General features: G+C 36.7%; 1 protein-coding gene across 4 annotated transcripts in view; it reads right to left on the bottom strand.

The window, feature by feature from the left end:
* LOC138320587 (N-chimaerin-like) overlaps window positions 1–23,171 on the bottom strand; it is an 81,702-nt gene that overhangs the window by 40,508 nt on the left and 18,023 nt on the right. For 3 of the 4 annotated variants that reach the window (XR_011208215.1, XM_069263663.1, XM_069263664.1), the window contains exon 3: window positions 8,769–8,804. The exons of the other annotated variant lie outside the window; for it this stretch is intronic. Coding sequence is in view for 2 of the 3 variants with exons in the window: in XM_069263663.1 (XP_069119764.1) it covers window positions 8,769–8,804 (36 nt within the window). In the remaining variant the exon portion in view is untranslated. The remainder of the gene's footprint in view (window positions 1–8,768; window positions 8,805–23,171) is intronic. 4 annotated transcript variants of the gene reach the window in all.

A 23,171-nucleotide genomic window follows, 5' to 3' on the forward strand; every position in this document is an offset into this window, starting at 1 on the left:
GATTACAAACATACAATCTATCATTTGACAAAATGGAAATTCCCATTAAGATATAAAGATGATAAAGGTGACCTGTACACCCACTCCTTATATCACTCCATCCAAGGATCTACCTTAATCCCTTGGGGAAGTCTGTAATCAGAAATAAAGAGTGAAATCAAATCCTGTCATCACGAAAATTTGTGACCCTCTGTCATATCACTAGCCCTTACTAAAACATGGCATGCATCCTCACCATCAATGGGGAATTGCCTTCTCATGCAGTCTTTATTGATGACTCTATTCTACTAAAGGACTGCAATGCCAAATTCATCTACTCGCATTGATATGTAAAGATATATGGAGCAGTGAAATGGAGATTTCCTCAGCTTTATTTATAGAACGTCTGTATATGTATTGTTGCACATTATATAGAGAGATATTTAGATAATAGTCATGTAGCAACTTTACCCTCTGCTTGTTAAATATAGTCAAGCTGTCTCAAAAGAGCATGATTTCCTGGTATTGTGGCTGTCACATATAGAACAAAGTTTGTCATTAATCAACAGTGACTGCATCATTTATTTAGTGGAATCAACCAGGTGTGAAAAAGTTATCATCAATCTCTCTGATGGCAAGCTAAGGAAAGCATCAGTATAAACACTTGTGAATTTGAAGTTTTGTGGGTCATCAGAATAGCAATGAAGAAAACATATATACCTAGAAATATCTGTAAGACAAATATGCCTCATCTCCACATCCCCTGCCCCCCAACTCTCCAAACAAACATCTCCTAGCTTCCATCTATATCTCCACATCCCCTGCCCCCAACTCTCCAAACAAACATCTCCTAGCTCCCATCTATATCTCCACATCCCCTGCCCCCCAACTCTCCAAACAAACATCTCCTAGCTTCCATCTATATCTCCACATCCCCTGCCCCCCAACTCTCCAAACAAACATCTCCTAGCTTCCATCTATATCTCCACATCCCCTGCCCCCCAACTCTCCAAACAAACATCTCCTAGCTCCCATCTATAAATCTCCACATCCCCTGCCCCCAACTCTCCAAACAAACATCTCCTAGCTTCCATCTATATCTCCACATCCCCTGCCCCCAACTCTCCAAACAAACATCTCCTAGCTCCCATCTATATCTCCACATCCCCTGCCCCCCAACTCTCCAAACAAACATCTCCTAGCTCCCATCTATATCTCCACATCCCCTGCCCCCCAACTCTCCAAACAAACATCTCCTAGCTCCCATCTATATCTCCACATCCCCTGCCCCCCAACTCTCCAAACAAACATCTCCTAGCTCCCATCTATATCTCCACATCCCCTGCCCCCACTCTCCAAACCCCCATAATCTCCAAACAAACATCTCCTAGCTCCCATCTATATCTCCACATCCCCTGCCCCCCAACTCTCCAAACAAACATCTCCTAGCTCCATCTATATCTCCACATCCCCTGCCCCCCAACTCTCCAAACAAACATCTCCTAGCTTCCATCTATATCTCCACATCCCCTGCCCCCCCAACTCTCCAAACAAACATCTCCTAGCTCCCATCTATATCTCCACATCCCCTGCCCCCCAACTCTCCAAACAAACATCTCCTAGCTCCCATCTATATCTCCACATCCCCTGCCCCCCAACTCTCCAAACAAACATCTCCTAGCTCCCATCTATATCTCCACATCCCCTGCCCCCCAACTCTCCAAACAAACATCTCCTAGCTCCCATCTATATCTCCACATCCCCTGCCCCCCAACTCTCCAAACAAACATCTCCTAGCTCCCATCTATATCTCCACATCCCCTGCCCCCCAACTCTCCAAACAATCATCTCCTAGCTCCCATCTATATCTCCACATCCCCTGCCCCCAACTCTCCAAACAAACATCTCCTAGCTTCCATCTATATCTCCACATCCCCTGCCCCCCAACTCTCCAAACAAACATCTCCTAGCTCCCATCTATATCTCCACATCCCCTGCCCCCCAACTCTCCAAACAAACATCTCCTAGCTCCCATCTATATCTCCACATTCCCTGCCCCCCAACTCTCCAAACAAACATCTCCTAGCTTCCATCTACAGTACCATGCCAAAAGTATTCGGTCACAATGGCGGCGTCTTTACATGACGGTAAAAACGAAACGAATTCCAAATTAATTTTACTTATATACTAAACAGTTGATTGCAACGGTATTACACACTTACCTTTAGTATTTTGTAAGATGTCCTTTCAATCTGATTACGTTTAAAATTCGTTTAGGGATCGTGTTGTACAAGCTTTGAATGTAGCAAGGTGTGATCTCCGTCCAAATCCTCTGAATCTCGGAGAGCAAGTCATTTGCTGATTTCACAGCTGCTACTCGAGACTGAAGTTTTCTTTTTATTAATAACCAAAGATTTTCAATTATGTTTAAATCTGGTGATTGAGCGGGGCCAACTCATTCCATTAATTCCGTTCTGGGCGATGTAGTCTTGGGTGGACCTCGCACGGTGAACTGGAGCATTGCCGTCTTGGAAAAAATAGCCACCAGTAGGAAAATGTCTGGCAAGAACTGGCCAAAGATTTTCCTCCAAAACCTCCTGATATTTTGCAGCATCAATAATTTCCTTCCACTCGAGCTAATGTCCCCACACCGTTCCAACAAACGCACCCCCAAATCATAACCTCGAGTTTGTTTTGGGTATTACGCGGCTGCACAAGATCCGGTCGCCATCCTTCACCTCGCTTTCTCCATATATAAACTCAGTGGTCCTGTCCAATAACTATTTTGCTTTCATCTAAGAAAATAACTCGCTTCCAATTATATATTGTCCATCTCCGCTCTCTACACCAAAAAGTCTCTTAGTTCGGTTACTCTGCTTCCACATCTCCCTGCCCCCCACACTCTCCAAACAAACATCATCCTAGTATTTTAACATCTATATACTCCACATCGTACGTGAAACATCCGCTGGCCCCCCAACATCATATATTTAAAAACAAACATCTCCTTTTAGCTTGCGAAACATCTATACCTCACACATCCCCTGCCCCCCAACTCATCATCAAACAAACATCAATCCTAGCTCCCGTTAAATCCATTATATACTCCACATCCCCTGACCCCCCCAACTCTCCAAACAAACATCTCCTATCTAACATATATATCTCCACATCCCCTGCCCCCCAACTCTCCAAACAAACATCTCCTAGCTCTAATAACTATTATCTCCACATGCCCTTAACCCCCGACCTGAAATCCATACTCCTAGACTATGTATATCTGCCCCCATCTATATCTCCACAGCTCCCATCCCTGCCCCCAACTCTCCAAACAAACATCTCCTAGCTCCCATCTATATCTCCACATCCCTGCTTGCCCCCCCAACTCTCCAAACAAACATCTCCTAGCTTCCCCATCTATATCTCCACATCCCCTGCCCCCAACTCTCCAAACAAACATCTCCTAGCTTCCCATCTATATCTCCACATCCCCTGCCCCCAACAACTCTCCAAACAAACATCTCCTAGCTCCCATCTATATCTCCACATCCCCTGCCCCCAACTCTCCAAACAAACATCTCCTAGCTCCCATCTATATCTCCACATCCCCTGCCCCCCAACTCTCCAAACAAACATCTCCTAGCTCCCATCTATATCTCCACATCCCCTGCCCCCCAACTCTCCAAACAAACATCTCCTAGCTCCCATCTATATCTCCACATCCCCTGCCCCCCAACTCTCCAAACAAACATCTCCTAGCTTCCATCTATATCTCCACCCCCTGCCTGACCTTGAAATAGTTTCATATCTCCATTATCAGTTAAGGTAATTCAAGGATATGCCAGGTTTTTGGTAGAGAAATGCACCGGTTAAATAAAGAAAATAAGAAGATATTTAGATGTTCAAATACATTACGTGGTATTATGCTTTCAAATCCAACCTTCAGCCAGTTAATCTATTATAGTAGCAATAACTTGCTTATATCTGTGGTAGTAGTGTTTATTATAATCCAAGTAATACAGTGCCTTAACCCTCACCGGAAATCCAGACACTAGACTATGTAATATCCTCACACACAACATGAGTTATTGTAACCTATAAGTATGTCTATATAACAAGACAGAAAATACATTCCTTAGTCCATCAATTTCAACATTGTAAACAAGTGATTGCATATACGCTGTTATAGGTTAAAACCTTTAATAATTCCTTGTTGAATAAATAACATGAAATTTTCAGTTAAGATAAATTTTAAGAGCTATATTTTTTTTCCTTTACATTTCAATGAATATATTGACAAAGCAAAGTTTTCAGTAAAACATTCTACAACTATTTGTCTTCCCTTTTCTTCATCCCCCTTAATAGTATCTACCACCTTAACCCCTAACTAGCCCCTCACTGAGCCCCTCACTGAGCCCCTCCCCAACCCTCTGTCTACCTAGTACCCCTAAGCATCTTTCATTTTACTCCCTCATTGAGCCCCCACATCTCCCACCCTCTATCTATCTATCTATCAGTAAATACCTCCTCATTGAGCCTCCTCACCTTCTGTCGAGATTATACCCCTTAACACCTTCCACTTTAACCCCTTAATGACCCTCCTCTACTCTTTCTCTACCATGTACCCCTAAACACCCTCCACATTAATCCCTAATTACCCCCTCAATGAGCCCCTCCCCTACCCTCTGTCTACCTAGTACCCCTAAACATCCTCCACTTTTACACCTAAATACCCACTAATTGAGTCCCGAATCCCTCCACCCAACATCCCCAATCATCCTCCACTTTAACCAATAAATACCTCCTCTATGACCCTCCCCCACTCTCTATCTACAATGTACCCCTTAACACCCTACACATTAACCCCTAACTACCTCCTCACTGAGCCCCTCCCCTACCCTCTGTCTACCTACTACTCCTAAACTTCCCCCTATCTATAATTCTGTCTGCCTAAACTCCCCCTATCTATGATTCTGTCTACCTACTACCCCTAAACTCCCCTATCTATAATTCTGTCTGACCCCTAAACTCCCCCTACCTATAATTCTGTCTGCCTAGGACCCCTAAACTTCCCCTACCTATAATTCTGTCTGCCTAGGACCCCTAAACTTCCCCTACCTATAATTCTGTCTGCCTAGGACCCCTAAACTCCCCCTACCTATAATTCTGTCTGCCTAGGACCCCTAAACTTCCCCTACCTATAATTCTGTCTGCCTAGGACCCCTAAACTCCCCCTACCTATAATTCTGTCTGCCTAAACTCCCCCTATCTATGATTCTGTCTACCTACTACCCCTAAACTTCCCCTACCTATAATTCTGTCTGCCTAGGACCCCTAAACTTCCCCTACCTATAATTCTGTCTGCTAGGACCCCTAAACTCCCCCTACCTATAATTCTGTCTGCCTAGGACCCCTAAACTCCCCCTACCTATAATTCTGTCTGCCTAGGACCCCTAAACTTCCCCTACCTATAATTCTGTCTGCCTAGGACCCCTAAACTTCCCCTACCTATAATTCTGTCTGCCTAGGACCCCTAAACTTCCCCTACCTATAATTCTGTCTGCCTAGGACCCCTAAACTCCCCCTACCTATAATTCTGTCTGCCTAGGACCCCTAAACTCCCCTACCTATAATTCTGTCTGTCTAGGACCCCTAAACTTCCCCTACCTATAATTCTGTCTGCCTAGGACCCCTAAACTCCCCCTACCTATAATTCTGTCTGCCTAGGGCCCTAAACTTCCCCTACCTATAATTCTGTCTGCCTAGGACCCCTAAACTTCCCCTACCTATAATTCTGTCTGCCTAGGACCCCTAAACTCCCCCTACCTATAATTCTGTCTGCCTAGGACCCCTAAACTTACCCTACCTATAATTCTGTCTATGTCTAAATTCCCCCCTACCTATAATTCTGTCTATGTCTAAATTCCCCCCTACCTATACCTTTTACCCAGTGTTACACTGACCCAGATATGTAATTCTATAGTAAAACATCAAGTAGAAATACCTCTCCTACTTCCTCATTAACTTTTCACTGGAATTACTATACTGAGGTCAGATTACAATTAAAGGGAAACTTATCAGTGTTACCAAAAGTTACTGCACAGCTGGAACTACTGTATTTGACCCAATAAATGCCCCCATTACCCTGTTCAAATGACTGTTCTGATAATGATGATCGATATTGAATTCTTGTTTATTTCAAATGCAAAATTTCTTGAGATTTTATCATAAAATTGTTTTCAAGTATAAATATAAGCATTGAACTGCATTGAGCAGGCAATTATGGGAGTATGAGTGCCAACTGGACAGCGGCAAATTCAACATGAAGTGCTAGGATACTTCATTAAATATGCAACTGTTCAGTTGGCATTCACGCTCCCATAAATGCCAACTTAATGCAGTTTAATGCTAAAATGAACCTACTCCCCAAAGTATGCATGCACATTGATCCTTGTCAAATTTCACTCAAGCAATGCCTCTAGTCTAATATCAGCTGGTCCTTCACATCATTTAAACCATTTTACTTCTATAATAAAGGCCAAACATATTTAATTTAAACAAATTTGTATCCTTTCAAAGAAGAATTGTTTTTTTCTAGTTTATATGACCCCTGCGACTTTGAATGGAAGGTCATTCAATTCTTATATTAGCTTATATTAGTAAATGTTTCATCCAAGGCTCAATTCATGTCTGGTGTCAGGTAAGTTCAAAATATAACTTGTTTAATTACCATATATAGACCACATCATAGGTAAAATAAATACATGTATTAGGTATCCATCTGATAAACCTACTTTTAACTGACAACGCTGCAATGTTATCACTACAGGTCTAAAATAGTTCAGGAAGAACATTCAAGTTCCATTTAAAAAATAAACTTAAATGAAAATAACTAAGAAGAGCAAAGAAATCAAGAAAGACAAAAGCAACTACATAACAAACTCCTTTCTCTTGTCTAACACACAAAACTCTTATCCCTTGTCTAACAAACAAAACTCTTATCCCTTTTCTAACACACCAAACTCTTTTCCCTTGTCTAACACAACAAACTCCTTTCTCTTGTCTAACACACAAAACTCTTATCCCTTGTCTAACAAACAAAACTCTTATCCCTTGTCTAACAAACAAAACTCTTATCCCTTTTCTAACACACCAAACTCTTTTCCCTTGTCTGACACACCAAACTCTTTTCCCTTGTCTAACACACCAAACTCTTTTCCCTTGTCTAACACACCAAACTCTTTTCCCTTGTCTAACACACCAAACTCTTTTCCCTTGTCTAACACACCAAACTCTTTTCCCTTGTCTGACACACCAAACTCTTTTCCCTTGTCTGACACACCAAACTCTTTCCCTTGTCTGACACACCAAACTCTTTTCCCTTGTCTGACACACCAAACTCTTTTCCCTTGTCTAACACACCAAACTCTTTCCCTTGTCTGACACACCAAACTCTTTTCCCTTGTCTGACACACCAAACTCTTTTCCCTTGTCTAACACACCAAACTCTTTTCCCTTTCCTGACACACCAAACTCTTTCCCTTGTCTAACACACCAAACTCTTTCCCTTGTCTCTGACACACCAAACTCTTTTCCCTTGTCTGACACACCAAACTCTTTTCCCTTGTCTGACACACCAAACTCTTTTCCCTTGTCTGACACACCAAACTCTTTTCCCTTGTCTGACACACCAAACTTTTTTCCCTTTCCTGACACACCAAACTCTTTCCCTTGTTCTAACACACCAAACTCTTTTCCCTTGTCTGACACACCAAACTTTTTTCCCTTTCCTGACACACCAAACTCTTTCCCTTGTCTAACACACCAAACTCTTTTCCCTTTCCTGACACACCAAACTCTTTCCCTTGTCTAACACACCAAACTCTTTTCCCTTGTCTAACGCACCAAACTCTTTTCCCTTGTCTGACACACCAAACTCTTTTCACCAAACTCTTTTCCCTTGTTACACTGTGAAGTACTAGAGGCCTGTAAATTAACCTTGATGTCCGGTACATACTACAACTGACATTGTTGTGGTTATCTGTGTAACTGTGGGCTGTCCGACACACATCACCAACTCACACTTTACCTCAACCTAAAATCATCCCTGTGGCTTACCATTATAGATTAACTTGCTTCTGATCTTATTATTGTTGAAGCCACTCGGTCCATTTTAATGATCTAGTTTATGAACAGAGTATGTTTATCAATTATATCATTATATACTCATCATGTTAGGAGGTATATTATAATCTGTTAATGGGTTAATCAATTTAAAATTGATACCAATAATTAGTCCACACCTTCGAATTTCTAGGCAGTTGGGGTTAATAGTACCAATACCCAAGTGCCAATTAAAAAATAATTGGAGGATATATTAACATTCTTTGGTACACTTTAACAACTAGGATGGAATATATTGCAGAAAAATAAAAAAATTTCGACATCTGTTGCGATTGGTATGGATGACCATATTACTTCCTGGTCTAATCAGTATACCAGTCCTGTCCATGAATAGGCAAGTTTTAATTCATTATAACAACATGGATGTCCTACATTATAGAAAGTGTATCAGTTAGCAGTCATTATGATGTATACTGAAAGTATGTATACGTACTAGCCAAGGGTGATAACTCTGACAGACTTTAAGTTTAAACAGCAAGAAAACACAACTGTGAAGTTACTACAAAGGCTATTGACTAGACGCTACAGTGAAAATCTAAAAACATTATACTAAATGTTAAAAGCAGTAAGTTAGTATTGTGTATAAGATCTCTATGTAACATTACCTCTGGTGGATCGGATCTGGCTCCCTGGCTGACAGGCTGTAACATTAAGAATATCAATCACTAAACATTTCACACCTCTGTCATCCTCACCATACTCAATAACATTGGTCATATGTAATCCTTTTTCTGTTCAAGTTGTATTAGGTTCAGGAAAGATGTTGATTTACTAGATTGTGTCCAGACAAACCTCACACAAACAATCAAAGTTGGGTGACCAAACAGACTGACAGAAAGGAAAACTACGGTAATACAAAGTCCTTCATGCTTTCTAGGTAAGGGACTTAAAACACTTATTTTTCAATGGCAATCTTAGATATTTTAATACTAATAATATAAATTGCAGCTACCTTCAGGATTCAACCCTGTATCACTAAAGCCTATTTGTAGTAATATATCTGGTTCTGCTCACTAATAAACTAAATGGACTTCAAATCAACTGTTCTGCGTTAAGCCTTTAAGCTAAATTCTGTTTTTAAAACCAACTCGCAAGTTGAATTTCTGATCATTTTTTCTCTCTTAAAACCAGATTCAGAATAGAATTAGAAGTTGCAGCTGTGTGTATAATCCCTTCTGCTTTAGTTTTAATCCTGAACATCCTTTGCTATCTCTTTATTTCTAGTCCATAAACACACTCAGCTCAAGGCTAGTGTTAAATTAATGAGCAAAACCTGAGCATGATTTGAAATTCTTCCTCTGAAAAGGTTTCCTATTTTTATCTAGTTTGCCCCTATCTGATACATTACCTAACCGATTAACACTCCGCTTTCACAAATTGAATTAACAAGAACAAATTACTTCCATTTTCAAATCACATCTATCATAATCAGGAATTAATCCATAGAACACCCTAAAACTAATCAGTGAATCTTATCCCACCACACCGGAATGTTCATACCCTAACAAACCTTTAATCTGACACAAAAAGATGTGTTTCTACTTTCCTTCTCTAGTAAATATCACATATTTCACAAAAATAGACCAGCATGTTCCAACAGTTTCAACACAATCTATCACTCTACAGAAGTCTTGTTTAGGAGAAACTTAATTAACATGGAGGAATGGCACTTCATCAACAGCACTTTACTTGTGCACAGATTAACAAATAAATCAGAACCAGCATTTCAACACTAAAAGGGACTATTACTTGAATTTAGAGCATTCTGGGTTTCCATGTTGAAGATTCTATCAGCTACTACAGACTATTGTAAATAAAAACCAGCTGTTGTTTTATCTGAATGTTGACAGCGACAGTGACATTTGTTACAACGTATGACAGATTCATCTTGGATAACTTCCATTGTCTTTGACAAGCTTTTGTAACACACACAATAGTTACTATGAGAAGGACGGGAAATGTCAGGGACCATGGATATTCAATGGCAACTTTGTTTTTCCACTTTACAATCTTTCTATATATATAAACTCTATTGACAAAAATGCCAATAAATGAACAAATTTCATCGAGCAGTTCCAAAGAACTGTTAAAATCGACGGTTAAAAAGTGCTGTTGGACGGGAGTGATGTCACACCTATCATTCAATGCATTATTTTGAGTCAATTGGTATAACAAAACAGTTATCGACTGAGTTTTTGGGCAACATATGATTTGTTGGACCCTCAAACAAATCATCTGTTGTCCTCAATCCTAGTCAACAACTGTATAATATTCTGCCTTGACCTTTTACAGGAATAAGTTAATTACATAGTCACTGCTCAGAACCTTAAGAGGCTTTCAAACAACTAACTAACCAGGCCTTCAAAGGAATAAATCAACAATTAGGAACCAAGAACTATCAAATGCCTGGAAATAGAGAAAAAGTCAATCAGCTGATCATGATATCTCAACTTCTATATGAATAAGTCCATACTTCTAATCTGAACTTTTATATATGACTAATTGCCTAGACTTTCAAGGTCAACAACGACCTCATTTCTGGACAAACCATTTATCTGTTAAATGTTTGACAGGAATGAGTTTATAACCACCGGCATGAAATGTCATTGGAATAAGTCAATTTAACTTTCACAAATATTAACTTTCATAGGAATAAGACATTGACTTTAACCACTTCCATAGGATTACGTAACTAACCTTATAAATAATCATATGATCAAGTTATAAATGTCAACACAAATAAGTCATAAATTAAACCTTATAAACAGTAATATGAATAAGTCATTAACCTTATGAACTTCCACAGGAAAATGTTCTTAATCTTATAAACTTCAAAGGAAGATGTCATTAACATTATCAACTTCAAAGGAAGATGTCATTAACCTTATAAACTTTCACTGAAGATGTCTTTAACCTTATTAACTTTCACAGAAGATGTCATTAATCTTATAAACTTTCATAGGAAGATGTCATTAACTTAAATATAAAGTTTCACATGAAGATGTCATTAACCATATATATTTACATAGGAAGATGTCATTAACCTTATAAACTTTCATAGGAAGATGTTATTGACCTTAATATAAAACTTTCAATGAAAATGTCATTAATCTTATAAACATTCATAGGAAGATGCCATTAACCTTGTAAACTTCAAAGGAAAGTGTCATAAACCTTATAAAATTTCATAGGATGATGTCAATAACCTTTTAAACTTTCACAGGAACATATAATTGTCATTTATAACTTTATAAACTTTTATAGGAAGATGGCATTAACATTATAAACTTTCACAGAAGATGTCATTAACCTATATAAACTTTCATAGGAAGATGTCATTAACTTAAATATAAAGTTTCACATGAAGATGTCATTAACCATATATATTTACATAGGAAGATGTCATTAACCTTATAAACTTTCATAGGAAGATGTTATTGACCTTAATATAAAACTTTCAATGAAAATGTCATTAATCTTATAAACATTCATAGGAAGATGCCATTAACCTTGTAAACTTCAAAGGAAAGTGTCATAAACCTTATAAAATTTCATAGGATGATGTCAATAACCTTTTAAACTTTCACAGGAACATATAATTGTCATTTATAACTTTATAAACTTTTATAGGAAGATGTCATTAACATTATAAACTTTCACAGAAGATGTCATTAACCTTATAAACTTTCATAGGAAGATGTCAATAACCTTATAAACTTTCACAGGAAGATGTCATTAACCTTATAAACTTTCATAGGAAGATGTCATTAACCTTATAAACTTTCATAGGAAGATATCATTAACCTTATAAACTTTCACAGGAAGATATCATTAACCTTATAAACTTTCATAGGAAGATGTCATTAACCATATAAACTTCAAAGGAAAGTGTCATAAACCTTATAATATTTCATAGGATGATGTCATTAACCTTACAAACTTTCAGAGGAAGATGTAATTAACCTTATAAACTTTCACAAGAAGGTCTAATTAACCTTATAAACTTTCATAGGAAGATGTCATTAACATTATAAACTTTCACAGGAAGATGTCAATATCCTTATAAACTTTCATAGGAAGATGTAATTAACCTTATAAACTTTCACAGGAAGATGTAATTAACCTTACAAACTTTCATAGGAAGATGTCAATAACATTATAAACTTTCATAGGAAGATGTTATTAACATTATAAACTTTCACAGGCAGATGTCAATATCCTTATAAACTTTCATAGGAAGATGTAATTAACCTTATAAACCTTCACAAGAAGATGTAATTAACCTTACAAACTTTCAAAGGAAGATGTCAATAACCTTATAAACTTTCATAGGAAGATGTAATTAACCTTATAAACTTTCATAGGAAGATGTCATTAACATTATAAACTTTCACAGGAAGATGTCATTAACATTATAAACTTTCACAGGAAGATGTCAATATCCTTATAAACTTTCATAGGAAGATGTAATTAACCTTATAAACTTTCACAGGAAGATGTAATTAACCTTACAAACTTTCATAGGAAGATGTCAATAACATTATAAACTTTCATAGGAAGATGTCATTAACCATATAAACTTCAAAGGAAAGTGTCATAAACCTTATAATATTTCATAGGATGATGTCATTAACCTTACAAACTTTCATAGGAAGATATCAATAACCTTATAAACTTTCATAGGAATGATGTCATAAACGTTACAAACTTTCATAGGAAGATATCAATAACCTTACAAACTTTCATAGGAAGATATCAATAACCTTATAAACTTTCATAGGAAGATGTCGTTAACCTTACAAACTTTCATAGGAAGATGTCATTTACATTATACAATTTCACAAGCAGATTAGATGTCATTAACATTATAAACTTTGACATATGATGTCAATAACCTTATAAACTTTCACAGAAGATGTCAATAACCTTATAAACTTTCACAGAAGATGTCATTAACCTTATAAACTTTCACAAGAAGATGTCATTAACCTTATAAACATTCACATATAGGAAGGTGTCATTAACATTATAAACTTTCATGGGAAGATGTCATTAACCTTATAAACTTTCACAAGAAGATGTCATTAACCTTATAAACTTTCATAGGCAGATGTCATAAACCTTATAAATTTTCAAAGGGAGATGTCATTAATATTATAAACTTTCACAGAAGATGTCATTAACTTTATAAACTTCATAGGAAGATGTCATTAACATTATAAACTTTCACAAGAAGATGTCATTTACCTTATAAACTTTCACAAGAAGATGTCATTTACCTTATAAACTTTCGTAAGAAGATGTAATTAACCTTATAAACTTCATAGGAAGATGTCATTTACCTTATAAACTTTCACAAGAAGATGTCATTTACCTTATAAACTTTCACAAGAAGATGTCATTAACCTTATAAACTTTCATAGGCAGATGTCATTAACCTTATAAACTTTCATAGGAAGATGTCATTAACATTATAAACTTTCACAGAAGATGTCATTAACCTTATAAACTTCATAGGAAGATGTCATTAACATTATAAACTTTCACAGAAGGTGTCATTAACCTTATAAACTTTCATAGGCAGATGTCATTAACCTTATAAACTTCATAGGAAGATGTCATTTACCTTATAAACTTTCACAAGAAGATGTCATTTACCTTATAAACTTTCACAAGAAGATGTCATTAACCTTATAAACTTTCATAGGCAGATGTCATTAACCTTATAAACTTTCATAGGAAGATGTCATTAACATTATAAACTTTCACAGAAGATGTCATTAACCTTATAAACTTCATAGGAAGATGTCATTAACATTATAAACTTTCACAGAAGGTGTCATTAACCTTATAAACTTTCATAGGCAGATGTCATTAACCTTATAAACTTTCATAGGAAGATGTCATTTACCTTATAAACTTTCATAGGAAGATGTCATTAACTTTATAAACTTCATAGGAAGATGTCATTTACCTTATAAACTTTCACAAGAAGATGTTATTTACCTTATAAACTTTCACAAGAAGATGTCATTTACCTTATAAACTTTCATAGGAAGATGTAATTAACCTTATAAACTTTCATAGGAAGATGTCATTAACATTATAAACTTTCACAGAAGGTGTCATTAACCTTATAAACTTTGACAGAAGATGTCATTAACCTTATAAACTTTGACAGAAGGTGTCATTAACCTTATAAACTTTGACAGAAGATGTCATTAACCTTATAAACATTCACAGAAGATGTCATTAACCTTAAAAACTTTCACAAGAAGATGTCATTAACCTTATAAACTTTCATAGGAAGATGTCATTAACATTATAAACTTTCACAGAAGATGTCATTAACCTTATAAACTTCATAGGAAGATGTCATTAACATTATAAACTTTCACAGAAGATGTCATTTACCTTATAAACTTTCACAAGAAGATGTCATTTACCTTATAAACTTTCACAAGAAGATGTCATTTACCTTATAAACTTTCACAGAAGGTGTCATTAACCTTATAAACTTTCACAGGTGTCATTAACCTTATAAACTTTAACAGAAGATGTCATTTACCTCATAAACTTTCACAGAAGATGTCATTAACCTTATAAACTTTCACAGAAGGTGTCATTAACATTATAAACTTTCACAGAAGATGTCATTTACCTTATAAAATTTCACAAGAAGATGTCATTTACCTTATAAACTTTCACAAGAAGATGTCATTAACCTTATAAACTTTGACAGAAGCTGTCATTAACCATATAAACTTTGACAGAAGGTGTCATTAACCATATAAACTTTGACAAGAAGATGTCATTAACATTATAAACTTTGACAGAAGGTGTCATTAACCTTATAAACTTTGACAGAAGGTGTCATCAACCTTACAAACTTTCATTAGAATAAGCCACAAAGGAATATAAGTCAATAACCAGTAGGAAGGATGCTTTATCTATTCATGTACTATTGGCCAAATAACGAGTCTATAATTTAGGGAGTAAACCCTTTATTGCTTCTACTGTGCTACCAGATTTAATAAGTACATTAATATATGTAGGAGAGAAATCTGTATAAATACACAATCTTTTCAGTAAACCAATATGATACTACTAAGCATATCTTCATAAATCTTGATAGTAATTATTTTCATCCTCCATCCAATGATTTTAGACATGTACTCTTTGAAACACTTGAATCTAGATATCATTGTTATCACTTTAAATTTAAGCATTTTCTTGGTTCTTGCCAAGCCTCACACTAAACATTCACACTATCTTAGCTAAAACACTCAAGTACCATGATAACTTACATGGTACAGCCAAGTCGTACTTTTCATGATAATGGTGATATTGATTGGAAATGTATGTTAATCAGAGTAGAAAATTACTTGTGTTTACTTACTTTATATAATTACCAACCCATTTGATCAAACAAGGCCTAGCTAGGCTTTATTGGATAATTTATAATGTTGTTTTCATGTAAAACAGGATTTGCCTCCAGTGCATGGAATCCATTCCAGAAAACTGTTTGGAAAACCTTCAAAGTTCCCCTCCTCCCTACACGTATCTATATACCTATGAAAGAGGCCTGTTCCCTGGTATTACTCAACGCACACAAGGTTGTACTGTGAATATTGTAAATATAACCCCTATCTGCTTCTCCTATATATAGGGATTGGATTTCGTTTTTATGTTAACCATGCTTGTATGGAGCAATTCCTCTAAGAATATATTCTATGGGGCGCGTTAGCGCCCCATATTGAATATATTCTTAGAGGAATTGCTCCATACAAGCATGGTTAACATAAAAACGAAATCCAATCCCTATATTTACACTCACACGACTTTTTATTTATATTTTATGCAATAAAATCGTCATTTGAAAGTGACGTAATTATTCAATAAAAGTCGGTCAAAAGTGGGAGGAGCTTACTCAATTGAACAGCGAATGATGACGCTGCACGTAAGGTAGAATTATTCATCCGCGATGACAAAAAAGTTCAATATTTTAGTGTAAAATAAACATGACAAACAAAGTAAATTTCAGAGATAATTTTATTTAATCAGATCAGAACTTTAAGTAGGTATTAAATTTTGCAAAAAGTTCATATATAGCGTAATAACATAAAGTATTTGTTCTCGGCCACATGTGTGAACTCGGTGACCGTTATTGTGCAGCGAGGCGAGGCTGACGCACGCTTACACAGTGGAGTTTTCCGAAGTTGTCAAAACACCAGTGTTCAAGTAGCTAAATTGGTTTGAGATTGTCGTCTGACTTGACGATATTACATCCTTCGGAGCCATGTGATTATATAATCTACGCTTATATCCATCGCCATCTAGGCTATAGATGGAACAACTTCACTTGTGTTCGATGGATACAATGTATTTGTGGTGACGCGTAACTGTCAACACGTGGATTACTAGCGGTGCATGTTTTATAATACACATGATTAAATTCTCAAAGAACAAAGACAAGAGGATATGTTTATAACTGACCTCTATCAGAAGGTCTCACGCCCGTCCACCCAAAAGACTCGATCGTATGACGAACACAGACACAGAGGTAATGTTTACATTTGACACCCTTCATTTTTAACAAAAATGAAAGCACGTCGCCCCGGTCGGGATATTTTTCCGTTTCTTTATACAATTGTTAATTTAAAAATTGTTTGAATCATATATAAATATAAAACATGTATTTATTGTTTACATTTTTCCAAAATTCTATGAAAAACAACGATATCCACGTAATGTTGCATCAAAATGTAAACAAAGCCATGTTTTTGTTTAAAAAAGTAGTCCTTTTACGTTGCATAGAACATATTCTTACGCAAGTTCAAAGTTCAATGTTACCATGCAGTTATGGTAAACAAAATCGGCTAGTATTAGCCTATAGTGACCAAGCATAGCAAGTGTAAATATATACACGTATGTACTGGCTGGAACATTATCAAGACCACTTAGTTCACTTCCTCATTCTCTGACAATTATCTATCAGAGCTGAAATATCACACATAGATAATGACAATCACAATATAAAAACCTTTCACTTACCTATCTATGGTAATTAACATCATCATACTTTAAAACTGTCAACATAACCTATGTTTACAAAATGTCAAAAATCACAAGACCATTTAATATTTAAATGCTAGTACACCATCTCTGCATAATATTCCAATGCCACATCAAATGGCTACTCTTGCAGCTAGTATGTTCAATGTATGTGGCTCTGTGATTCTATTGAGCCTACTTTTAAAATGTATAAGATAAAACCAACTTTATAAACTTTAAAAAATAAACCAAAACAAATTTTAATAACTTGGGCCGTTCTCAGCCAAACCAATCATCTATCTATCTACTCTATGCCTGACCAAACTTATGATAGCAGTAACATGTCAGCAGGTACACTTTTGGTAACAAACAATTAATTAGGTTTGGCCTTGGATAAGAGCAGCTCAACTGTCAGAAGCAATGACATATTAGTAACACTCAGCTGTCAGGGGGGTCCAGATTTTCAAGGTCAAGGTCAGTTGTACTACATTCTTAGACCTTCTAAACTGACATATCTGAAATCTTGTTTAAGAACGATGTCAATAGTGTTGTAGGATTTAGTGTTCTGTGTGGGGGGGCCTACACATGCTGAGGAATCATGACACAACCAGGCCATGTTAAAACTATATATAGAGATATTAATCAATCATTGATTCTCAAACTATACACAAGTTCTATAATTCTATGATTATTACATACATTAGGTATATGTACTAATGCTTCTTATATCATAGGATTACAAATTTTATCACATTACCTGATTTAACGAAACTCCTCAAAGTCATCCTGTATAAGTGTGGCAAATTAAATCAAATGATACAAATCTAAATTTTAATGTTGAATGCGATGTGAAACACTAAAATATTAAGGATTTTCATTGGTGTAGTCAACCAGCTTTATAAATCACAGTGTATGAACGGAAGTGTATAGTATAATCATTAGTTGCTTTTCGTATTGTCATTTGTGAGTATCAAAGCGGGATGAATGAAAACAGGTATGGTGTACAGGTCGGTAAAACATCAAATATCGGCATTATTCATAACTACAAATATGTTTAACATTATAGACGTCTTCATAACATGTATATAAACAAATTCATGAACATGATTTTGAAAATAATACATCGACTACACAAGTGTCCTCGCAAGCAACTATACATCGCCAATTCAAAACAATGCAAGTGACTATACAATTTTAACCCATTATCCTACATCTTCAAAATATGATTAAGTAAAAGTTGATGTGTCCATAAAGATGTATTTATGTGTTTTATATTGTTGGAATCATTTATAGACCTGTGATGGTGCTAGAAATAATGAAAGACAGACAGAATACCTTAAAATAGTGCAAAATATTAGGCGGGTGTCTCAATTCTTTGATGATGAACAGCAGATCAACTCACAAAAAGTGTCTCAAATGTTAATGCTGGTTAACCCTCAACATTTCATTAGTCACTGGTTGTTCAAATTTCTATCCATAACACCTTTTATAACCGAAGATTACAACAAAAACGTATAGAATGAATAAAATTGGCAAAAATTATCCATGATCGATTGTTTCATTTGTCTTAGCAAGTGACCGAGTACCGCTATACAGACTCGCAACTACGGAATTTAAAAAATACTATACACTTCCGTTCATACACTGTGTAAATTACTTTACAAAATTCAATGAAATATTAAAGAACACAAAAGCCCAAAGCTACAAAATTGATAAATAGAGTGTATGATTTATTATTCCTTATGAAAAGTTAAAGGTTTGAACAGGAAGAAGAAATGCTTAATATACATAGACATCCATCACTGCATATATAGTACACAGTTACCTGGTAATCTTGTTGTATTATTGCCATGAACTGAAGGTGTACAGTTCAACACATAATGGGACTAATTCACGTACCATGTGATACCCAATAACGTTTGTGCAGGACTAGTATTTCCAGTACTAGTGATCTTTTTAATGTTCCTGCTGAAATGAAGTTGGCGTGGGAAATCATCTTTTGATGTCATTCCTAGTCTCGCACGTTATTAGGTATCACATGGTACATGAACTATTCCAATTGGTTTGATTTGATTGGTCTAGTCCCTCATGTTATCAGGTATCACATGGTACATGAACTATTCCCATTGGTTTGATTTGATTGGTCTAGTCCCTCACGTTATTAGGTATCACATGGTACATGAACTATTCCAATTGGTTTGATTTGATTGGCCTAGTCCCTCACGTTATCAGGTATCACATGGTACATGAACTATTCCCATTGGTTTGATTTGATTGGCCTAGTCCCTCACGTTATCAGGTATCACATGGTACATGAACTATTCCCATTGGTTTGATTTGATTGGTCTAGTCGCTCACGTTATCAGGTATCACATGGTACATGAACTATTCCAATTGGATTTATTTGATTGGTATAGTCCCTCATGTTATCAGGTATCACATGGTACATGAACTATTCCCATTGGTTTGATTTGATTGGCCTAGTCCCTCATGTTATCAGGTATCACATGGTACATGAACTATTCCAATTGGATTTATTTGATTGGTATAGTCCCTCATGTTATCAGGTATCACATGGTACATGAACTATTCCCATTGGTTTGATTTGATTGGCCTAGTCCCTCAGGTTATCAGGTATCACATGGTACATGAACTATTCCCATTGGTTTGATTTGATTGGCCTAGTCCCTCACGTTATTAGGTATCACATGGTACATGAACTATTCCCATTGGTTTGATTTGATTGGCCTAGTCCCTCACGTTATCAGGTATCACATGGTACATGAACTATTCCCATTGGTTTGATTTGATTGGTCTAGTCCCTCACGTTATTAGGTATCACATGGTACATGAACTATTCCCATTGGTTTGATTTGATTGGCCTAGTCCCTCACGTTATCAGGTATCACATGGTACATGAACTATTCCCATTGGTTTGATTTGATTGGTCTAGTCCCTCACGTTATTAGGTATCACATGGTACATGAACTATTCCCATTGGTTTGATTTGATTGGTCTAGTCCCTCACGTTATTAGGTATCACATGGTACATGAACTATTCCCATTGGTTTGATTTGATTGGCCTAGTCCCTCACGCTATCAGGTATCACATGGTACATGAACTATTCCCATTGGTTTGATTTGATTGGTCTAGTCGCTCACGTTATCAGGTATCACATGGTACATGAACTATTCCCATTGGTTTGATTTGATTGGTATAGTCCCTCACGTTATTAGGTATCACATGGTACATGAACTATTCCCATTGGTTTGATTTGATTGGTCTAGTCCCTCACGTTATTAGGTATCACATGGTACATGAACTATTCCCATTGGTTTGATTTGATTGGTCTAGTCCCTCACGTTATCAGGTATCACATGGTACATGAACTATTCCCATTGGTTTGATTTGATTGGTCTAGTCCCTCACGTTATCAGGTATCACATGGTACATGAACTATTCCCATTGGTTTGATTTGATTGGCCTAGTCCCTCACGTTATTAGGTATCACATGGTACATGAACTATTCCCATTGGTTTGATTTGATTGGTCTAGTCCCTCACCTTATCAGGTATCACATGGTACATGAACTATTCCCATTGGTTTGATTTGATTGGTATAGTCCCTCACGTTATTAGGTATCACATGGTACATGAACTATTCCCATTGGTTTGATTTGATTGGTCTAGTCCCTCACGTTATTAGGTATCACATGGTACATGAACTATTCCCATTGGTTTGATTTGATTGGTCTAGTCCCTCACGTTATCAGGTATCACATGGTACATGAACTATTCCCATTGGTTTGATTTGATTGGTATAGTCCCTCACGTTATTAGGTATCACATGGTACATGAACTATTCCCATTGGTTTGATTTGATTGGTCTAGTCCCTCACGTTATTAGGTATCACATGGTACATGAACTATTCCAATTGGATTTATTTGATTGGTCTAGTCCCTCACGTTATCAGGTATCACATGGTACATGAACTATTCCCATTGGTTTGATTTGATTGGCCTAGTCCCTCACCTTATCAGGTATCACATGGTACATGAACTATTCCAATTGGATTTATTTGATTGGTATAGTCCCTCATGTTATTAGGTATCACATGGTACATGAACTATTCCAATTGGTTTGATTTGATTGGTCTAGTCCCTCACGTTATCAGGTATCACATGGTACATGAACTATTCCCATTGGTTTGATTTGATTGGTCTAGTCCCTCACCTTATCAGGTATCACATGGGACATGAACTATTCCCATTGGTTTGATTTGATTGGCCTAGTCCCTCACGTTATTAGGTATCACATGGTACATGAACTATTCCCATTGGTTTGATTTGATTGGCCTAGTCCCTCACGTTATCAGGTATCACATGGTACATGAACTATTCCAATTGGTTTGATTTGATTGGTCTAGTCCCTCACCTTATCAGGTATCACATGGTACATGAACTATTCCCATTGGTTTGATTTGATTGGTCTAGTCCCTCACCTTATCTCAGACACTCAAATATTGGGGAAGTTTCTAGTATAGCGGACCCCGGAAGTTTAGAAACATAATAATCAGTGCGCATGTCAGAGGTTGCTACGGATCATGTAAATATGTCGCCATTTTGAATCACCGCTTCGAAGAGCCGACGGGGGTTCGGGGGTGAAACCCCCGAGAAAAGAGAAAAAAACCCAACTCAATTTTACATCTTGAACTCATCTTAACTGTTTTTGTAGCATTTTAAATATTTAAAAAACAATTCTAGGACGTTTGAAAGGAACTTTGGCCTCAATGTGATCTTCGATAATGTTTGGACCATGGCCAGCACATGTGAACACCGATTCGCTGTCTTTTCCATGCCAAATTTTCCTCTGTTGAGCAATATTTACCTGACAAACTGAAAAATGATCCAATTTCAATAAGCCAGTGGATGGATATTGCCACGTTTTCATTATTTCTGTCATATATCCTTCATTCGAATCGTCACCATCGTAAACTACACGTGTACTTGTGTTTACAAATAAAATCAAAGTCCGTAAAATCACTCATTGCGCATGTTCAGCGCGTGCTCGGCTGACAACCAAAACGAAATCCCGAATTTTTTTCTCGTACAGTCTACAATGTTTTCCGCATGATCCTTAGTTAAAAACTTTGTTGAAAACTTCAGTTTTTAACCAAAAAAGGACACGGTAAGCTCAAATTTTAACATTTTTTTGCATAAAAACCCATATTTTTAATTTTTGACCGCCCGCTCACGCGGTCTCTATATATACAGGTCGCCGTCAATAAACTCGTGATATTTCGCGGAAAAAATGGGGTCCGCTATACTAGATGTGTTCCCACATGGTACATGAACTATTCCCATTGGTTTGATTTGATTGGCCTAGTCCCTCACGTTATTAGGTATCACATGGTACATGAACTATTCCCATTGGTTTGATTTGATTGGCCTAGTCCCTCACGTTATCAGGTATCACATGGTACATGAACTATTCCCATTGGTTTGATTTGATTGGCCTAGTCCCTCACGTTATTAGGTATCACATGGTACATGAACTATTCCCATTGGTTTGATTTGATTGGCCTAGTCCCTCACGTTATTAGGTATCACATGGTACATGAACTATTCCCATTGGTTTGATTTGATTGGCCTAGTCCCTCACGTTATCAGGTATCACATGGTACATGAACTATTCCCATTGGTTTGATTTGATTGGCCTAGTCCCTCACGTTATCAGGTATCACATGGTACATGAACTATTCCAATTGGTTTGATTTGATTGGTCTAGTCCCTCACCTTATCAGGTATCACATGGTACATGAACTATTCCCATTGGTTTGATTTGATTGGTCTAGTCCCTCACCTTATCAGGTATCACATGGTACATGAACTATTCCCATTGGTTTGATTTGATTGGCCTAGTCCCTCACGTTATCAGGTATCACATGGTACAT

Source organism: Argopecten irradians, chromosome 4 (genome assembly GCF_041381155.1).
Source record: "Argopecten irradians isolate NY chromosome 4, Ai_NY, whole genome shotgun sequence".
Taxonomy (NCBI): domain Eukaryota; kingdom Metazoa; phylum Mollusca; class Bivalvia; order Pectinida; family Pectinidae; genus Argopecten; species Argopecten irradians.